Source organism: Cajanus cajan, chromosome 6 (assembly GCF_000230855.2).
Source record: "Cajanus cajan strain Asha chromosome 6, NIPB_CcT2T_4, whole genome shotgun sequence".
NCBI classification, from domain to species: domain Eukaryota; kingdom Viridiplantae; phylum Streptophyta; class Magnoliopsida; order Fabales; family Fabaceae; genus Cajanus; species Cajanus cajan.
In genome coordinates this window covers 13,826,503-13,848,532 of record NC_138522.1, presented here as the reverse complement: position 1 = coordinate 13,848,532, position 22,030 = coordinate 13,826,503, and the positions used below count along the sequence as shown (strand labels likewise).

General features: G+C 30.1%; 2 protein-coding genes across 2 annotated transcripts; both read right to left on the bottom strand.

Moving 5' to 3' along the window:
- Positions 1 to 1,757: 1,757 nt before the first annotated feature.
- Positions 1,758 to 2,681, bottom strand: LOC145958570 (uncharacterized). Its single transcript, XM_083076076.1, has 2 exons — positions 2,300 to 2,681; positions 1,758 to 2,116 (listed from the first exon to the last, which is right to left on the bottom strand). The coding sequence occupies exons 1-2, from the start codon at positions 2,679 to 2,681 to the stop codon at positions 1,758 to 1,760; spliced, it is 741 nt and encodes a 246-aa protein (XP_082932202.1).
- A 1,464-nt stretch (positions 2,682 to 4,145) lies between these two features.
- Positions 4,146 to 17,417, bottom strand: LOC109814470 (agamous-like MADS-box protein AGL8). The gene is made up of 8 exons (XM_020378907.3): positions 16,921 to 17,417; positions 13,789 to 13,864; positions 13,244 to 13,308; positions 13,065 to 13,164; positions 12,938 to 12,979; positions 5,873 to 5,914; positions 5,649 to 5,764; positions 4,146 to 4,478 (listed from the first exon to the last, which is right to left on the bottom strand). The coding sequence occupies exons 1-8, from the start codon at positions 17,103 to 17,105 to the stop codon at positions 4,373 to 4,375; spliced, it is 732 nt and encodes a 243-aa protein (XP_020234496.1). The 5' UTR covers positions 17,106 to 17,417; the 3' UTR covers positions 4,146 to 4,372.
- Between the last annotated feature and the right edge of the window lie 4,613 nt (positions 17,418 to 22,030).

Here is a 22,030-nt window from a genome sequence, read left to right as displayed (position 1 = left end):
TGTCATTTCAAAAACCTGCAACATGTTGTTTTTAAACTCTTCAATTTCATCAACATCATCGCCTATAATCAACAAATCATAAACATAAAGTGAAACCACAATTTTCTTTTCATTGCCACAATCTTTCACATAAAGAGTAGGCTCATTTTGGCTCCTCTTAAAATTATTTTGTAGAAAATGAGAATCAATTTTGTTGTACCAAGCTCTTGGAGCCTGTTTCATCCCATACAAGGCTTTATGAAGCCTATAAAATTTTTCTTCATGACCTGCAACAATAAAACCATCAGGCTGTTCAACATATATTTCTTCTTGCAACACTCCATTTAAAAAGGCAAATTTAACATTCAAGTGAAAGATTTTCCATCCATATTGAGCCGCTAATGCAACAATTAATCAAATTGTTTCATGCCTAGCAATCAGTGCAAATGTATCACCATAATCAATTCCAACCATTTGAGAATACCCCTTCACAACAAGCTTTGCTTTGTGCTTGTGGATGGAACCATCTGGATTTAATTTTGTTCTATAAACCCATTTGACGTCAATCACATGTTTGTCCTTGGACTTTGAAATAAGTTCCCAAATGCCATTTTTGTTAATCATGGCCAACTCCTCCTTCATTGCATCTTTCCATTCTTCATGCATTGAAGCCTCTTCAAAACAAGAAGGCTCACTTACAACAAAATTGCATTTTTCATAAATTTTAGCCAAAGACTTGGATTTTAGCACAGGAGAATCAAATTCAGCAATATGATTTTTATTCTCATTTGCAGCTTGCTCTTGGTCGAAATTGGTTGTCAACTGTTCTGTTTTTGTGCTCCTTTGAACTTCATTATTTTCCCAATTCCAGTATGCATTCTCATCAATTTGAATATCTCTGTTGATCACAATCTGTTTTGTCCTCATATTGTACACCCGGTAACCTTTGGAGTTTGCAGCATAGCCTAAGAAAATTCCCATTTCAGCTTTGTCATCTAATTTAGATCTTTTTGCTGCTGCAACATGAGTATAACAAATAGATCCAAAAATCTTCAGGTTTTTCGCAGTGGGCTTCACTCCATTCCAAGCTTTAATTGGTGTTTTCTCTTGAACAACTCTTGTTGGTAGCCTATTCAAAAGATACACGACTGTATAAACAACTTCAACCCAAAAACATTTTGGCAATTTCTTTTCAGCAATTAAACATCTTGCCATCTCCATAACTATTCTATTTTTTCTGTCAAAAACTCCATTTTGTTCAGGAGTATAACTTACTGTCAATTGATGAACAATGCCCATATCTTCACAAAATGCATTAAACTCATTAGATGTATACTCCTTCCCATTGTCAAATCTCAACATTTTAATTTTGCAGCCCTTTTGAGACTCCACCATGGCTCTAAACTTTTTAAAGACATCAAAAGTTTGAGCTTTGCTTGATAAAAAATACACCCATGTCATTCTTGTCAAATCATTAATAAACAGAAGAAAATATTTGCTTTGGCTAAAAGAAGGAACACTCATTGGACCACACAAATCAGTGTGAATAAGCTCTAATTTTTTCTTTGCTCGTGTGACATTTGTTGATGAAAAAGACTTTCTATGCATTTTCCCCATTGACAAGCATCACATAAATCATCGATAATACCCATCATAGGCATGTCTCTCACCATATCATGAGTTTGCAAAAATTTCAATGCACCCATATTAAAATGATCATATCTTTTGTGCCATAAAACAGAATCATCATGTTTGGAAATAAGAGTTGATTCATTCACTCAATTCAAATTGATTGGAAAGCTATTATCACACATTTCAACCTTAATAACTTCAGAATCATTTGAATCCAATATGATACAACCATTGTTTTTAAATGAAAGAGAATATCCTCTCTTCATTAGTTGAGCAACACTTAGCAAATTCTGATCCAAATCAGGAATAAATAAAACATCATGAATAAATTTAGGACCTTTGCTAGTGTGAACAGAAACAGTACCTCTTCCTTCAGCTTGTACAATATCTCCATTTCTAAGCTTAACTTTGGTTTGGACAACCCTATCCAAAAAAGTAAAGAGACTTGAGTCCCTCAGCATGTGGTTTGTGCACCCACTATCAACATACCATACATCATTTGAACCTGAACTACGTGTTTGAGTAGCCATAAACAAGTGTTCTTCATCTTGGAGTTGTTGATCAGTGAAGTTAGCTTGATGTGCATGTGTTGTTTGAGATTGGTTCTGCCTGGATCTGCAGTACCTCTCTCTATGTCCCCACTTCTTGCAAATGTTACATTGGATTTGAGGCTTCCCCTTATACTAACAATCTTTCGACAAGTGATTTGTTCTTTTGCATGTAGAACAAGGAGGAAAATGATTGTTTGTTGCAAATTCACTACTCCCATCCGTCTTGGTTTTCCCCCTTTGGTCACCAACTGCTTTATAATTTTGCTTCTTTTGATTTTTCTGACCAACTTGTTTTCCCTTGTGTCTTGCTTGAAATGCACCTTCAGTTACATCATCCATTCTCATGGAAAATCTTTGCTCATGAGCTTGCAATTTACTGACCATTTCAGAAATGGTTAGTTTCTTAAGATCACATGACTCTTCAATGGCAACAACTTTGGCTTCAAATTTTACGGGTAGACTGATAAGCATTTTCTTGACTACCTTGTGGTCATGGACCGCCTCACCATACAATCTCATTTGGTTCACCAATTGAGACAGCTTTGAAGTGTACTCCTTGACTTATTCACTTTCCTTCATTTTAAGCATTTCAAACTCTCTTTTAAGAGTCAATAGTTTGATGGATCTCACATGTTCATCACCGACATATTGTTCGTTCAGCTCATCCCATATTTGTTTTGCTGTTTCCAAATACATAATGCTTATAAAAACATCATCTGTCAAAGCTGAATGTAAACATGAGACAACTTTTTCCTTCTTCAAAGTCTCCTCCTCATGTTGCTTCATTTGAGCTATGGTAGGATTAGCCCTCAATGGTGGAACTTCTTTATCTTGATCTACATACTCCCATAAGCCAAAAGACTTCAAACATGATCTCATTTTGATAATCCATATGTGATAGTTTTCCCCAGAAAATTGAGGAACAACAAATACACCATTATTCCCCGAAGCCATTTTATCACTCACTCACAAGTGTTTAATCTCTCCTCTCAATTTTTTTCAGACCCACAGCCTATAAGAACAATGCTCTTGATACCACTGTTAAGTCATGCAATGGGCAGCGGAAGCATAAAACATAAAAATCATACAAAACTATAAAATAGAGAAGAGGAAAGGTTAGGGAACAGAACTATTGTGTTTGCTGAACAACCATACCATTCTACATGTTTTTCATTCATATATAAGGCAAATACATGAAAAATGACAATCATACATAGAGCTCATAAATGCTGTCAGTAAAACACATGTTCCCACCATCATTAAATGTGTAGATTTGCCTAAAATCAGATACCTAACAAGATGTTATCTACTGGACTAAGCAAACATAAGTACAACAGAACTTTACCTATTAATACAAGCAACCATAATTAATTATAGCAGTAAAAAAATAAAGGAAAAGTTTTATTGTTTTAACAAGTCTCTTTGCTAGAATTTTTGAAATTATTGTATGCATGCACCCTACAAGGGAGATTGGTCGATAGTATCATTAGCTTTGATGATTGTCTTTCTTAGAAATGAAGACTAGGCTATGAATGAGGATTGAGGATTGTTGCCTTTAGGCATTAACTCACTAATATGAAATTCTTCCAAAACTCTTAGGATGTCAAGCTTTAGAGTACCCTAAAAAGCTTTGATGAACATGAAATTATAACCATCTGGGTTTTGCCACCATCACATTCCCAGATTGCACTTTAATTTCATCCTCCACAAATCTAGCAGTAAGAAACATGTTCTCCATTTCTCCACCTTAACCCGCGACCCTTTTGTATTTTATTCTCTTGATATCTAGGAACTATCTATTTATATACTCAATAGTCAAAACCTTCAACACTCAATACCTAGACTACATTCCATTAATATATACTCAAATTCACTACAAATGTGAACTGAAATTATGTTTATCTTGTGGATTTCTCCGAAGAGGGACATGTAAAGTCAAACTTAAACTTTTGATAACAACCAAACATTCATATGGACAGTGTATCTATTGTAGGCCTGTATCTAGATAGGCCATACCATAAATTTACTAAGCATATCATTGAAATGTAGTAGTCAGAGACATACATATTACATATACCGATGATATTCCAAGTGAATTCATCGAGTGTCGTTCACAAATCAACACACTAAACCATTTTACATCTTATAAGGTAAGCTTTGTATTAGCCATATTCATATTTAATTTAAAACCTTATGTAATTAATAGTCTTCTATTCATTTGTAGGACGAAGCATCCAAGGTGGAAGAATGGCATTGGCTCGAGTTGGAGTTGGGGTTCCTTCATTATCTCCATCACCTCTGACTTGTGAGGAGCCTCTGCATCAAATAACCCATTTAATTAGTATTATCGCTTTCTGTTCAAATCGTTGCTAAGGTCAAAAAGTAAAATGAACATGGCCTAGACAGATAGACATACACATGTATCGAGAGATCCTCTAATTCTAAAATTAAGACTAGGTAGATTTAATCTATTTAATAATTTATGTTTTATATTAAATTTTATTAATTTAATTATTTAATTAAAAATTATTAATGTAAAAATTAAGTTTACAAATTTTAAAAAATTTAAAAATTATTAAATATTTCATTTTATTAATTCAAAGTAATGGATAATCATAAACACGTTTTATACATAAATTTGAATTTATATAAATAAATATTATATGATTGTAAGTTTTTTTAAAAAATTTATAAACTTAATTTATGTGTCAAGAATTTTAAATTTAATAATTAATTCAATATAAAAAATTAGTTATTTAATAAAGTAACTTTATTAAAACATAATCTTAACTTCATATATATATATATATATATAGTGACGCAATGATCATGTGGGTTTCCTTAATTTACTCTTCCCAAGTTGCATATTCCATCCTTTTAGAGTAAAATGCATTTAGATGACTATCAATGATTCACAAAACAATATTGTTTCTTTTGGTACTTATCATCGGATAAAATGAGATAATAAGGTTTAAACATGTGATTTCATGCAAAATACCTCAACTACTTTTATCTCGTAGTAATTTGCGTGTTAGAGTTCAAGCAAAGTGGTGAAAACATAAAATATATTGTGTTCTAATAGTCTAAAAATTCTCAATGATCATTTGTAAATATTATCCTCCTTTAACCTATGACATACCCTTTTAAGTAAAAAATTGTGACAAACGAATGTTAAAATGAACGGTATCTCAATTATAGTAATTTTAACAATACCAACAAATTTAAGGTCAAAACATATTATTTTTATTGATAAGCCAAATATTTCATTAGAAAGAAAGGAAAGCAAATATTTTTATTATTATTCACAAAATGCAAATATTTTACTAGCCCTTCCCTATGTTTCACGTTATATATATATATATAGATAGATAGATATATACAAACTAGTTAAGAAAAGGGGTGGTCATACTTCGATAGATACCCAAGCTTGGATATAAAAAGATGGTTGAAGAACTGACAGAGACTTAGGAAATTAAATACACTAACCTAATATTTGAGGTTTCCACTGGTTGAGGTACAAGAACAGAAGAAGTTAGATCCATTTCATCACCATGTCGTTCCAGTTGTGCCCGTTGGGCTAGTGCCTTCTCTTTCTCCTTTATCTAGTTCAAATCCATGTAATCATAAGTGAGATTTAACATCCAAAAACTACAAACTAATTACAGTTAACAAGAGTTGTTGATCAGAAGTAAAATTGAGACATTAATTACCTTCTTAGAGAGAGTGTTGTTTTGTTCCTGTAGGGCCTTATCCTGCAACATTTGCACATTATAAAATTGAATCTGTCAATGTTTACAATAGATGATCCAAATATATATATATATATATATATATATATATTAGTGTTTTGATATAAATTAAAAATATTTTTTCAATATATTTAATTATTACAGTAATTGAAATTGCATATGAATATTAGAACTGCGCTAGACATAAACCTATTCTTTTATATTAAAACACACATAACGACAAAGTAAAGAGAAATGTCATGACAATAGTTTATTATAATAAATTAATATTATATAACCTTTTAGATGTTATTTGTCTGAAGGAACAAGCATGGGTATAACCTAAGCATTCGATGAGATTAATGCATTTATTACACTTCCCTCCTTTTATGTTTGGAAAATACATTTACTTTCCCTAATTTATACTCCTTCTTGTCTTTTTATAATTTACTTGAATTAAGGAAATTAGCTAGTTTTTGGTACAGAAAAATTAGCTTAGTTAGTAATATTAAATGTCTTAAATTTATATTTTTGTTACTTTTAACTTTTTAATCTGTCTAATCATTAATATATTTATTACATTAAGTTTTATTGGCTATGAATGTTAATAGTTAAAGTAAGATTCTCAAAATGTTCTTTTTAATCTATCTAATCATGGTGTAAAAAAAATCTGTCTAATCATTAATATATTTATTACATTAATTATCCTAATCTATATCAACATAGATGTAAGACAATGATTAATTTTTCAAATGCTTGAGCAAATAATGCGTTCGAAATGTTAAACAGAGCATTCAAAAGTTGAGTTTCAAAACTTTACAAACCTCTTGCTTTAGAAAACTACCTACTATAGTTAATTTTGCATTTGGACAACAATGGAAGGCAATTGCTTGGCACATACTTAATCTTTACAAAAGCTGAGTTATTTTCCAAAAATCCAATATTTTCTTTAATAGAAATAGTTATCATAGTTATATACCCATAGGCCATAAAAAAATCATAGATTTATCAAGATTACTAGCTTCATCCCCTACCTACACTCTTTTTAAATAAACACATACAAAAAGGTCGATTTCAAGTAAATTTAAATTTATTTACATTTTAGAAAAAATCGAAGTAGCATTTGGAATGACAATTTTATAAGTATATATAAAAAATGAAATTTTTAAGAAATCATCTATTATAATTAAAATAAACTACTGGCAAAGTAAAATTTAAATTTTGCGGTAGCTTATTTTCACAAGCTTAAGTTTCTGGGAAAATAAGTCCAAAATTTTCAAAATAAATTTCAATTTGATTTTATTAATTGGCATGGATATATATTTTTTTTTTTGCTTTCAATTAAACATGTAGATCTAACAACCTTTATTTGACTAAAATAAATATCTTGTCCATGGTAAAATGCCAATAACTGAAAAGAAAACTACAATATTTATTTTGTGAGCTATTACACCCATTCTCTGCTTAAACTGGTGAATATAGATTATCTATCTTTCTGCTTAAAAAATCCTAAAATTATTTATGGTACTCTTTAATCACCGAATTAACTAGCTAATTAAAACAGGATACATGATGTGCAATATCTATATAATCAGACATGTTCAAGGTATATCATCTTCCCCGTTAACCTCTAATACTGAGCTTCCATTATTATTATAGTTGCTTTATAACTCAATATTTGGGTCACTTTAAGAGAAAGATCTATAACATATTTTCTTTAAAAAGATGAGATACCTTACTTTGCCTTCCAAAATCTTTCATTTCACCATTTTATTTATAAGCAGAGAAATTTTATCAAAAGTCGTTATTCTGAATTTTATTAAAAGTTGTTATTCTCTCTCATGCCCTGGAAATTGTTTTACAACTACATCACCTAATGGCTAATATGATTGTAACATCAACATTTATTAGTAGGGATTGCTTGTGAATGTTTAAAGACAACACAATCACCTTAATGAAAATGTCCACATTATTGCTTGTGAATCCAAAAATATCAACATTTAGTAGACATATTCTCTCTCACGTCTAACTCCTATTGTGAATGTTTAAAGACAACACAACCACCTTATGTTGTTTGTATCACAAGCACATGTTGAACGTAGCCATCTTTGTTATTAGAGCAAATGTCTCCTCCTTGTTGTCAATTTCAAAAATGTAAATTTATCTATTTATTACAACCACTCTTGTTATACAATCAAATGTGCCATTAGATTCAAATTTTAAGATGTGCCATAGAAGCACACTGGTATTTCAGTGATAGAAAGAATTGTCATCATTCAATATTAATTTAGGGACGTCAATTGTCCTTCTATTCAAGATTCATTACCGAAAATTCTTTCATGCTTGATATATATATATATATATATATATATATATATATATATATATATATATATATATATATATATATATATATATATATATATATATATATATATATATATATATATATATATATATATATATATATATATATATATATATATATATATATAGAGAGAGAGAGAGAGAGAGAGAGAGAGAGAGAGGAGTTTAAACGACACTGATGTAACTTTTATTAAATATTATACCGCTCAATAAGTTTATATTAAATGTAAATTTTATTGAAAAATATAATCAAAGTGTTTGTATTTTATTATATTTTAAAATATATATATTACGTCAATTTTGTTTTATAAAAATAAAGTATCAAATTATCTTAGATTAATATAAAATTTTGTATATATGATTTAAGAATAAAAAATTTTCAATCTAACAGTTAGGTTTATAAAATTCATGTTTAATATAAAGTTATTGAATAATATATTTAGTACAAGTTACATCAATATCATTTGAACCTTCCTTATATATATATATATATATATATATATATATATATATAATTACACCGGTGTAATTTTTACTAAGTTTTATACCACTCAATAACTTTATATTAAATGTGAATTTTGTAAATCCAACCGTTAGATTGAAAGTTCTTTACTCTTAAATCATATATACAAAATTTTATATTAATTCAAGATGATTTGATACTTCATTCTTATAAAAAAAAAATTGACGTAATATATTCATTTCAAAATATATTAAAATATGAACACTTTTATTACCTTCAAGTTGTTGTTCAATTTTAACAAAAGTTGATATACATGTATAAAGTTATATGAACTTTCAATTTAACGGTTGAATTTACAAAATTCACATTTAATATAAAATTATGAGCAATGTAATACTTAGTAAAAGTTATACTAGTATAATTATAACCCCCTCAAATATATATATATATATATATATATATATATATATATATATATATATATATATATATATATATATATATATATATATATTAAGTCTATTACCACACGTTGCTACATTGGTTTTGTTCATTTACCATAATCCTAATCAACTTGTGATGTTGTTCCATTTTCTTGGAGTTGTATTTGAAATCAAGTTTATGATATGTTCATGATTTCAAATTGCGGTCCACATTACTTATTGTGACCGTAATATTACGATTGTGGACCTTCTCGTAGCATCGCAATCGCGGTGTGAATGAAAGTCACAATTTTTTATTTTATCTTTTTTGCATCGCAACCATGTTGTGTCTCCAATGTTTAGGAGTGTGAAAAAAATTCAAATTGATCCGAATTGATCTATAACCAATCCGATCCATATTGAAAAATCCGATCCATTTTGAAAAAAAATCCGAACCGAATCACTTTATAAAATCGGTTCAGTTATCCGATCTATTTTTACAAAATGGATCGGTTCGGTTCAGTTTGATCTTTTAAAAAAATAGATCCATATATGAGTGAAAAGTGGATAATTGCACCGCATCAAACCGATCCAATTTCAAAAAAATCGATCCATATTTTAAAAAAACCAGACCGATTTACCTTATAAAAAACCGATCCACTTTTATAAATCGGTTCGGTTCGGTTTGGATCGGTTTTTTAAAAAAACAACACCCCTAACAATGTTGCTCGCAAAAACTATTTTTTCACTGTTTCATTAAAAGAGAGAGAGAGAGAATCATTCCAGAAGTTCCTGAAATCTAAACATCAATTTTGAATCTTCCTCTCCTCCGTGGCTTGTGCCATATATATTCTCTGGCTTGTTTCCTTTTTTATTTTATTTTTTTTAATTTGTATTTTGCATTCTGAACCTTGTGGGTTCGTGGGGACCAACAGGTTGAGATCAAAGGGAGAAAGGAATGGCGAAGTCAATTTGTGTTTATAGATTCTAGATTTTTTTTTTTTTTTGCTTTTGGTTTGTTTTTTGAGTGAGGGTATTACTAATTATTTATTTAGATCTAAATGGGGAAGTGGTCACGTGAGACTGGGTGACTAAAACACACATTCACAAATGACATAGACATGGGTTGCTTGAGTGATATTTTAGATTCTAAACTAAAATGAAAATAAGTAAAAATATAATGAAATCAGAGACATGGACTAGGTTGCTAAAAATTTTGAATTTTAACTTTTAATTAAAATGATAGGAAGAGATTAAATATGAAAGGATTTTAGGAAATGGGTGAGAATGTCAAGTTGGGTTGCTAGTGAAAAATTTAAGTTAATGGAAAGAAGGAAAAATTAATTTACTAGGAATTTTCAGGAAAAGAATAAACAAAATTGTACACAATTTTATAAACAAAAATATTAGATATATCAATAATAATAATTTGTTTATATTTGGTGCACATATTTTATAAATTCATATCGCAATGGTTGTAATCTCCATCACATTGACTACACAACTACAATGTGACTATAATTGTAATTGTAATTACGACCACAATTACAATTTTAAATCATGATTCTACCTGTTACCATTGTAGTTAATTTAGACTTTGTATTCATAAGTTATTTTTGACTTTTTACATATGTTGTTCAACCGATATAGGAAGTTAGACATTTTTACATCCATCATTAAATAATCGATGTAAAAAGTCAAGACACCACTACAATAAGTAATAATCATGCTTCAATCACCATCAATTAATCAAATTCTCCACTAACAACTCATCTCGCAACGCATTCATTGCGTGGCTTTACAAATCCTCAACAAGTTCCTCTATTATGAGGCCAAGTTCAAAGTTGCCATCCTCACGGGCCGCAAACCTTCATATGTACATTGTCAAGCCCTTACTCAACAAGCTTCCCATGGACTTCCTCGACCATGTCATTAGGTCCCTCAACATCTACAACCTCACCATCCTTGGACTTGATGTTAAGAATTTTCAATGCCTTTCAATTAAGGCATTCACTATCATCAAGAACCTTCAACTCCTTCTTATTAATGCTCTCACCACCCTTGTCATTGCCATGCTACATGAGGACAATGTTGCCAAGGACACCAAGCACACCCACTCCTTTGATTATCGTAGTGACAACAACTACATGGGAAAGATTGTGGAGGACTAGAAGAAGGTATAATGGGATCGTTGGAGGAGTGAATGAAATTTGTAAAATGATGGAGGAAGGGTTGGAACCTTAACAACAATAGATTTGGACAAAGACATTTAGTAATGACTCAATTTTTAACTGATGTAAAATGTCCTTTTTTTACATCAATTAAAATTATACTTAATATAAAATGTTATTTTTACATTAGTTAAAAAGTCAATGTAACCATAAGAAATATTATATATAATGATATAAATTTAGTGTTAATTTTAAATACGATTTAATAACATATATTATATGTCATCATAATTTATATATTTATACTTTTTAACAATTATGAGAATATATTTACTAATATATATCAAATATATTATAAATAAAAATAATTTTTAGTAATATGATCATTGTACCATTACAATACAATATTTTATAGTATCATCAGGTGACTTTTTATATGAATTATTTAACAATTAGTGTAAAAAGTCTAATAAGGTATAACCTTTTTCTATTGATGCTTATTAATTTTGTTGTGCTTATCAAGGAAACGAGTCCTAGATTGACTAAGGGAAGACATTGTGGTTATAGGGCTTGTGATCATGGCAGAAGAGGTTTTGAGGGAATTTATTCTTTTCCTCCCGACTAATATTAGTAGCACCTTTAACTTAAGGCAACCCAATAGTCTTCCTCCCTATAACAACTATAACGCATATTGGTAATCCTACATATAATTTCCTTATTTCACTCTATATTTATCAGATCATGGATTATAGATTATGGTGCTTCAAATAACACAACCAATCCCTCTCATATTTACAACTTCTTGCCTCCTAAAGCACCTCACAATATCATCCTTGTTAATGATTCTAATTAAGCAAAGTTTGCTGGTATTGGTTAAGCTTCACCTCTCCCAAACTTATCTCTAAATTTTCTCTTATGTGTGCTTGATTTCCCCCTTCAATTTGATTTTAATCAATCAACTTACATGTTCTCTTAATTAATTACTCCATAACATTTAATTCTAACTGTTTCTTTATGTATATATAAAAGACCAGAGTAAAAGAGATATGGCTGGAGAAAGATTTGAATCTTGGGCTCTCTATATTACCTTCGACCTTCTACATCCATGATATGTGTCATCTTTGTGTCTATTGATCCTATCCATGTTCATCTAATCATCAAGTTTGGATATGTTGAAGCAACTAGTTATTTGTCTTTCACATTTGAAGTCCTTAGAATGTGACTTAATGTGTTAGCTTGTTAAACATGTTAGGGCTTCCTTTCATAGTAGTATAAATAATAGAGTTGTGTCTCCTTATGCGTACATTCTAACATTTGGGTTTTAATTTAGTCTCTATTTGGATAAATATCTTCGCCAATACTTATAGAAAAAGAAAATAAGAGAGAGAAAATGAAATAAGATTTTTCAAAGAACAATCATTCAGAGTTATTTTTCTGCATTTGTTTTACTTTAATTATGGCTTCTCATAGCATCATATATTCGTCAATTAAGTTGCCTTCATAAACATGAGTTGTTCCAATTCTGGAGAAAGAGAACAAAATTGTCTACACCTTCTATTGACTCGTTGAGCAATATGGCTATTTTGCAACCTATACTTAATAAAAAGATGAAGACAAGACTCACCTTTTTATGAAGCTCTGAAATAGATTCATACATGAGTTGGTTCTGCAAATCATATAATTAAATAGTCAGAAAGACATTGAATTCAAACTAATTAATCGCAAAACTCTTTACTGCATGGTTTTATTACCTTCCGTGATCTAATGTGTTTGAGAGCACTATCAAGCTGATGCTCCAAATTCTGAAGCTCTTTGATGCTTAGGCCATCCAAATCTTGTCCCATAAAATTTCTGCAACATAATTTGGAAAACCCTACTGTTTTATATTATATTAATTACACAAAAGCCCTTGTTGGAACTAATTTAATACCTTTGATTTTTCTGTAGGACTTCCAACCTTGCTTTGAGCTTTGCATGTTCTAGAGTCCAATTTTCCTAACATCGTACGTAATAAAATTAGTGTTCTCTGATTCTTCTAATTTTTTATAGGAACAGCAAGTTGCAACGGATATATCTACTTTATCTCTTAATTGATAAAATAGAAGAAAATAATTGGGCTTTTTTCATTTCAAAACTTCTCTTTGAACAAAATTGACGTACAAATATACAAATGAATAAAGCAGCTGGCTTAGCTAATCAAATGGGTAAAATGATTGTAGGTGGGTTTTTTTTTTTTCTTTTGCAGTAGTGTAAAAAATTTTAATGAGTTGACTTTTAGAAACTTATCAAACATCATAGATAAGATTTAATTTCATTCTTTGCTTTCTCTCTAAACATGTAGGTGGAGTTTAGAGAAAAAGGAAAAGATGATATCCAATTATTATCGAATAATAATTTGTTATAAGAGATTATTATCAATTAATAAATATATCAATAAAATGAGTTCATGATTTATTATAAGAGATAAAAACCTACAGTTTGTGGTTCACTTGCAACAAGTTGCCTCTCCGCATATGAATACCTCTCATACCGTTCAAGAATTCGTTCCATACTGTTGACAAAGGAAAGGAAAAGTGAGCAATGATAGTGTATATTGATAACAAAACCTGGATACAGAACTTCAGTTCAAAGAATATTACATGAAGATATATTCTTTGTGTTAATTAATCAGGAGTATCCATCAACTATTTCACATTTCTTTTCCGTTTTAACCACTGATGGATTTGGTAACACAACTTTTTTATTTTTTTAATCAGACAAAACAAAATAACATTATGAGATAGGACAATGAGTTCTTCGATCCTTACGTACAAGGTCTTTATTATATGAAGTAACTTATAAAAAAAATCTGCTTTATGCATTGAATTGAGTAAAGGACAAGAACACCAATCCACATTTTTCAGAAGAAATCTATAACAAAGATCTAACTTTTCTAGCTATGACCCAAAATACTAACCAAGTTAGTAGAACCATGACTAATAGAAAACCAATAAATCATCACCCATACCTTTTTCATCATCTTTCCTCTCAACTTTACTATTCTGAGTTCATGAATCTTGGTTGATCATGATGGAAAAACAATACTTTTAAATGCACTAACCCCATTGACACGTTATAACTTCGTATATATATATATATATATATATATATATATCAGTGTTTCACACAAAGTCGTCCAATCCAAACTTTGTATATTTTTCTCTCTCACTTACATTATTCTTACAAGGGCTTGAGTGGTAAAAAAACTCGCACTAAAAGAGGGAGAAACAAAGTTGAAATTTAGGATAAACACTTGATGGGAGAAGACCCTTGGTTAAGATTGTATCTCATAAGATTACTGCCAAAGCAAATATATTCAAGCATCATGATTAAGAAAAGCAATAGGCATGCATTATAAACCTATTTAGATATAAATTAGAAATATTTTTTTATAGAATTTTTATATTAAAAAATACAGAATATTTGTTAATAAAAAAAACTTAAAAACGCTTTTAAATTTTTTTATCTAAATAGACTCTATCTAACATTATTATTAGTTATAATTTATCAAAAATTACTAAATTATGTATGTAGTATATTAAATAAAAAGTGAAACTTACAATTTTTCATAATTTCTAATATATTTAACCGAGTAGTGAAAGAGAGGTACTAACATTTCTTAGTCCATATCTATGACACTACAGGAGTACCTCGCTTCGAGATTGTTGATTTTTACTTGCAAGGTATCAAAACTAATGTTTCGGATCCAAACACGAGATATATAATTAAGCCAATTAGATTTAAGCTTCAGCTTGGTCCCTCGTGTTCGTCCAAGAATTGAAAAAGACACACGTGTTTCCTTTCGACTGTACACGTACTGTTATGTTTAAGTACGTTAATTGTCTCGATTGAAAGCTTTCAGTCTAAGTTCAAATTCAAGTAGTGGTATTATATTACCAAAATAAATGGAAGAGTTATTGTATTTGCGAATAATATTTTCAATACGAATATTATTGACTGACTTCGACATAAAAAACCATAAAAAAACTTGTAAGATTTTATAGCACAAAAAGTACGTAAAATGACATCATGCACCACATAATGTAAAACTTTTACATGTGTGCATTTTAAATCTATTTTATTCTGTGTTTGAGGGGAAAAAAATAAACAAAAATTCCTCCATCAGTATTAATGGAAGTCCAAGCCAATGTTTTCAGTATTAATACTCTGTGTTCTGTATATATTAATTTGATAGCTAGATTATAAACGAAGTATAAAGGTTGTTAAACAGTTAAACTTATACACTAATGGAAATTCAATATCAAATTAAAGAAAATAACATAGGCCTATAACAACAATTTCTTTTATTCTAATTAATCCACCATATGCCAACTCACGAGTTACCTCCCTTAATCTGTGCATTCTCAGAAAGTGTACCTAGTACCTACACTCCACCTGTTGATTTATCCTAGACCAAATGCCAGTAAAAATATATGGTAGGTCAAACAAAGCAGGTTATATAACTAACACAAAATATATAATAAATTGGACAATAATATGGTACGGGCAACTGCATTGTAAATTTGTAATCTGAGGTAAAAAGTGGTGCATATACTCGAGTGCGAGAGTGACATTGATTTTTGGTGGGTTTTGGGAGCACTATAACAGCTTTATTGTATAGTGTATACTCAAGTGTGCTATTTCTAAATTGAATTGATTAGCTTCTAAATATGATAGTCAAGTGTGGTATGCTTCTATAGTGAATTAAGCACAACATATAACAGCTTCAATTTTCATACATAAATTCATGACCCTGTAACTATATGTTGTCACAGTGATTGGTCACTTTTCTGGTTCCTCCTTTCTCATTTATGTGTCTGTGGCTGAGTTTGTCAGATCAGGCTGCTGCTTTCAAATAGCGAATCACGTACGCTTTATATGTCCATGCGGAGAGAGTGATATATACAAGTTTCAAACCCACCCTCAGACACTAATAAACTCATGCAACTCTTTCTCTCTCCCTTTTGATATGTTATGCTAATTAAAATAGTAAAGTATAAGCCACTGCATGATGATGACTCTCTTTTCAAGTACAGGAAAACCAATGATTATACGCGACAATTATATAATGAAGATTACTATAGCTAGGCCCAAATATTCATAATGAAAAGTTGATATTAAGTCTCCGATTCCATCAAAGTCACTAAACTACTATACCCAAAGGGGAATTCGAAACTAGAATCTTAATTTCATATAGTCAGGTGATTAATAATCAAAATTATTAGTAATATAATACGGATGAATTTTAAGATAATTTTCATGAAAATTAACACGTATTACAATTTAGTTTAAATGACAGACTATTTACACTAGAAACTAATTGAAATTAGGAGATATTAATTAAACCTTACGAAGTATCATACCATAAAGGGGTAAGAAAATCATGAAGAGGTATAGATATTATAGTAGACATAATTGACAAGATCCATAAGCAAATAAATTGAACATGATATGAGGAGAAGAAAAGGGTAAAAATATATATAATTTATCAGAACACATATAGTAGGGATTAGAATAAAGAGGGTTGAATATATATGTAAGGGTATGGTAATTGAATTATGTAATTACCAGGGATCACTAGAGTACTCAAAGAGTTTTCCTTTGGTGGAGAAGACTATGAGAGCCACTTCAGCATCACAAAGCACAGAGATCTCGTGTGCTTTCTTGAGCAAACCAGACCTTCTCTTTGAGAACGTAACTTGCCTATTGATCTTGTTCTCGATCCTCTTCAACTGCACCCTTCCTCTCCCCATGTTTGATCTCTATCACTCTAGTCTCTACTCTATCCTATGATCTAGACACTCACTTTTCAGTTTGATCTATGATCTATCCTCTCTTACCACTGCCAACAACACAATTCCAACACGAGTTTCAATCATTAATAGTAGATGAGAGAGTGGTACCCTTCAATTTCCCTCTATGGACATAGTTTTCTCTATGCTTCTTTCTTCCTGTGTATGGAATTCTAGGCCATCAACAACTTTATTTATGTACGTGATGAGAGAGTGAGGGAGATGAACGTGACCTTAAGTCTCCTCCCTCTATTCATTTTTTTTTTCTAAAGTGGACATTAAAACATAAAAACAAAACATAAAGACCGAAAATCATTGGTTATTATTATTATATTCCACCAAAAGAAAAGGAAAAGTGAAAGCGGAAAAAATGGACGGGGAAGGTGGTTTTGCGAAACCAGAGTGGTTTCGTCAAAAACGTTGTCGAGTTTCGATTGGACAAAGCGACTAAAAGGACAATCCGTTGTTGCCTCTCGTCATTGTTATTTTCACGTACGAATTTTCTCGTTGCGTGATTACTTCTTTGGTTTAATTTTTCAAGTTTTTTCCTTTGCTTTTGTCTTTGTTAAGCATATATCCTCTTTTTCTTTTTCATTTTTTTTTATCTAATTAAGCATATATCCTTAATCTTCCTTACAATTTACCACGGGGAAGAATAGTTTTCTTATTTTATTTTCTTTTAAGAAGTTAATTTTAATACGTTGAAAATGTAAAGAATCTCTAAATTGATTTTTTTATTACAAATTGTTATTTTATTGATTCTTATAATAATTATTTTAAAAATTATGTTTATCATAAATTAACAAGGTTCAAACATACTATTATACTAACCTCAATGGTTCTTATCATAGATTCTTGTTGAATCTTAGTATAATTGTTTTTAATATTAACTGTACATATACAAATTGAAATCTTACTTATAATTAAAAAAATGATTTTATTCGTCCTAAAGTAGGTAACTTTAAATAAATTTTAATAAATGTTAGCTTTTAGTAAAATGTGTAGTTCTTTATTATGAATTTAATTTTGATATATTATTGATTGTATACCAGAATTTACGCTTGCAGTTAATTATTTAATTAAAATATATTAATAGTGTAGTTTTTATTTTATATTATCATTCTTTACAAATCGAAAATTCGTTATATATGATTATTTTATTCTACCTTTTATAATAACAACATTAAAAATCGTCCAAAAATAATTATGATAATAGTTGACAACGTAAAAAGTATTATAACTAATGACGACATATAATAATTAAACTCATGTATCTATTACTTGATAAATTTACCGTAATATTTAATAATAAGGTTATTCAAAATTAAGTTTAATTAAAGCTTGTCTAGTTTTAGTATAAATACTGAATGATTTTGATGTCTAATTTTTTTAGTTAATAAAGTTTACATTTAAAATCTAGTAAATCTTACCTCTTTCTTCTATCTAAAACTTCCAAACTCCCTTTTCATTATCTATCACGATATTCGATATTTAACATGAATTTCGAAAACAAAAAATTATCATCATGTTATATGCAAAATATCCGCAACTTATATATTCGGCTTACCATCTTTAATAGTCTTATAATTCTTTTCTGGCTACAATTTGTTTCATGAACAAGACATAAACCCAAAGACTTTGTTTAAGAAATTTGAAATCATGGCTTTCACTCAAATCAACAACATACTAGTGAATATAAATATAATTTTAAAATATAAAAAATCAATAAAATTAATAAAAAAATCTAGAAATTAAGATTTAAAGGAGGAAATTGAGATTTTATTAATTTTTGCCTCAAGCAGAATGACTACATTCCAACTAGTTCGGTATTATTTTTTTTTCTTCTTTTTCAAACAGTCGTTTAACTCCCAGATCCAAAAACAACTTGGAGATCTTTATATAATATTTACATGAATAAACTGTATCATCCCTTTCACACACTCTTCCTATGGATATCTACACACAGTTTGAGCATCATCTTCCAAGCAAAATCTCAAGGTCGCAAGCAAAAACATCTCTTTCTTTGGGAGTTATAATAAACTCATCAATGAACTTCTCCATTTCCTTTTGAGCTTCGGGGTTTCAGTTAGCAAACTTGCCAACCCCAACTCGGAGACCTCTACCATTTTTCATCAGCTAATTAAGTAGTCAACCCATACAGTGATACAGATGATTATATAACCTTAGATGGCTTTTCACACCCTTGTGTCCCATATTATATGGAGGAGAATATATTTTATGAACTATCTAGTCATCCTCGATGATTTTGTGGATTCATTACTAGTTGACTGTACATGACGCTCCCTTTGCAAAATTGAATTCCTCTTATTCCAAAGATCATTCCATGTCATTACTTACCATGACTAGCTTTAGAGAACATTATTGATAATTTAGTCCAGTCAAATTAGTGAACTTCTCGCTCGATCATCCAATACTTCCGTTGTTCATCAGGGGTTTACATACACGTCTGTATATTGGTATGATATTGTTTATTTTGAGTTTAAACTTTCATAGATTTATTTTCTATCATCACCCAAAAGGCATAATATATACCAATGGAGATATTCACATGCTTATAGACTGATGTTTCTCTTATTTTAATAATGTGAGACTTGTATTGTATCCCAACAATTCTCCTCTCAAACAAAGGATCATGGTTTAACCTTTCTTACAAAGAAATTATCATTTCAATCCAAAAGAAGCTATCTTTTCAGTCCACAAGCATTCAATGGTGACATATAGATGCTTAGTCCTGATTAATTAGGTACTTAGTTACATCGTCACTCCACTATTAACTCATGATAGCAAGACACGCCTCCTAACCTCCATGCTAATAGAAAAACTCTCCACACACAGACCTATCATCAATAAGACTTTCGATACAAGTCCAAATCTACCTATTAATTTCATTATACTCATCTAAGTCAACCACCTAGTCAAACTATCAGCTTTGATACCACTAGTTAATAATAGTAACCAAATTCTTAGGGAGGAGAATAAACACTCAACACACAAACAACAATTTAACAAGGTTCAATAATATGCTTACGCTCTTATAACCAGAGCAATTGTGAATATATTATTCATTAGAAATAAGATTACATTAAACATATATGAAGTATGAGTGTACAACCCTACACCCCAAACTTAATTAGTTTGTAACCCAACAAATAGACAGTCTAAGCCCAATTTGCTCTACTCTAGAATTTGTTTGCCCCTTCTAAATATGAGTCATGCACAACAATCTCCACCTTGGTGAATATCAAGTCCATTAAGAGATAACAATAACAAGAATCTTTCGTATGCCTTTTGAGTTGAGGTTTACATTTATCTTTAGAAATAAGAAATGTTTTACAAGTCCAAGCAATGCTTAAACTTGTCAATGGTTACTAACTTGGTTAACATATTAGTTGCATTCTTAGAAGTATGAACCTTTTTAAGAAATATATGACTAGATGTCATCAGCTCCCTGATTTTGTGGAACCTCAAATCAATAAGAAACGTTTTGGATATCACAATGCAACTGAACTCCACCTTATTCAATGACCAAACTCTCTTACTAGCCCAATAAACCATAAGGCCTCTTTAATACCCTATGCTATTTCCATGTATTTTGTTTTAGTTGTTGCCATTGCCACAATTGACTAAAAACTATTGATTTCCTACAAAAGTAAAAATAAACATTGTCATAATAAACCCACAACTGAAGGATCACCTAGTTGACTACCAAACATAATACCATGACTTATTCTACTTGTTAGGTCCTTGTAGATCCACTTAACTACTTCCCAACTTACTTATTAGATAGCTTGGAAATAAACTTAAACTTGAATTATAGCATGTGACAAATCCGATCTAGTCCAAACCATAACATACATCAAGCAACCAACTACACTCATATAGAACCTTTGAAATGTACTCCATTTCTACATTTGTCTTTGTCTCTTTAGGTAGGTATTGTTCCTTAGAAAGTTTGAAGTAATTTTCTAATGGTGTATTGATTGATTTAGCATTGTTCATGCTAAATTCGTGTAGAATAACCTTCTCAACATAGCCTTGTTGTGATGAGATCCATAGTATCTTAGAACTCTTATACATGTGAATATCTATCAAAATCATCTTTTTGGTAACACTTGAGTCCTTCAAGCCAAACTCCTTACCCAACATGGATTTAACTTATTAACATTAATGGTTAGCAACAATCATATCATCAACATCAAGTAGTAGAAAAATAAAAGAACCATCATCAAGGCTCTTCACATAAACACAACAATCATACTCATAATTCATATAGCCAATTTGAAGCATATAGGAATCAAACCCTTTATGCCAAGCCATATAGAGACCACTTCCATTTACAAATCAATCAACCCTCACTACAAGAAAAACACAAATTTTTGACAGACATAATTCATCGGTAAAAAGGAATACCCGTCGATTTTTTTTTTATATTTTCAACGGATGCAAATCCGTCAGAAAAATGGGCGTAAAAAAAATCTATTGGAAACAATTTAATCCGTGAGATATATCTGTCAGTAATTATCCATCGGAATTTACTGACGGATATATCCATCAAAAATATTTTGTTTAATTTTAATAAATTTATTAATATAACAACCCTCATATTTGGTATTTCAAGGATTCTATTTCACGATACTTCACTTTTCAGTGTGTTTTGTCCTTACTTGCACAATTTTTGGGAAATTTCCCAAAAGGTCACCCATTTTCCTATATTACTCCAAGTCAAACACACTTAACTGTGCAGTTCTGATGAGATAAGCTATCGAAAAATAGATGCATGTTGTTAGTATAGGTAGTACAAATTAATTTATTTAAGTCATCATCAATTATACAATCTTATACTTATACTATCTTTGAATCCCTCT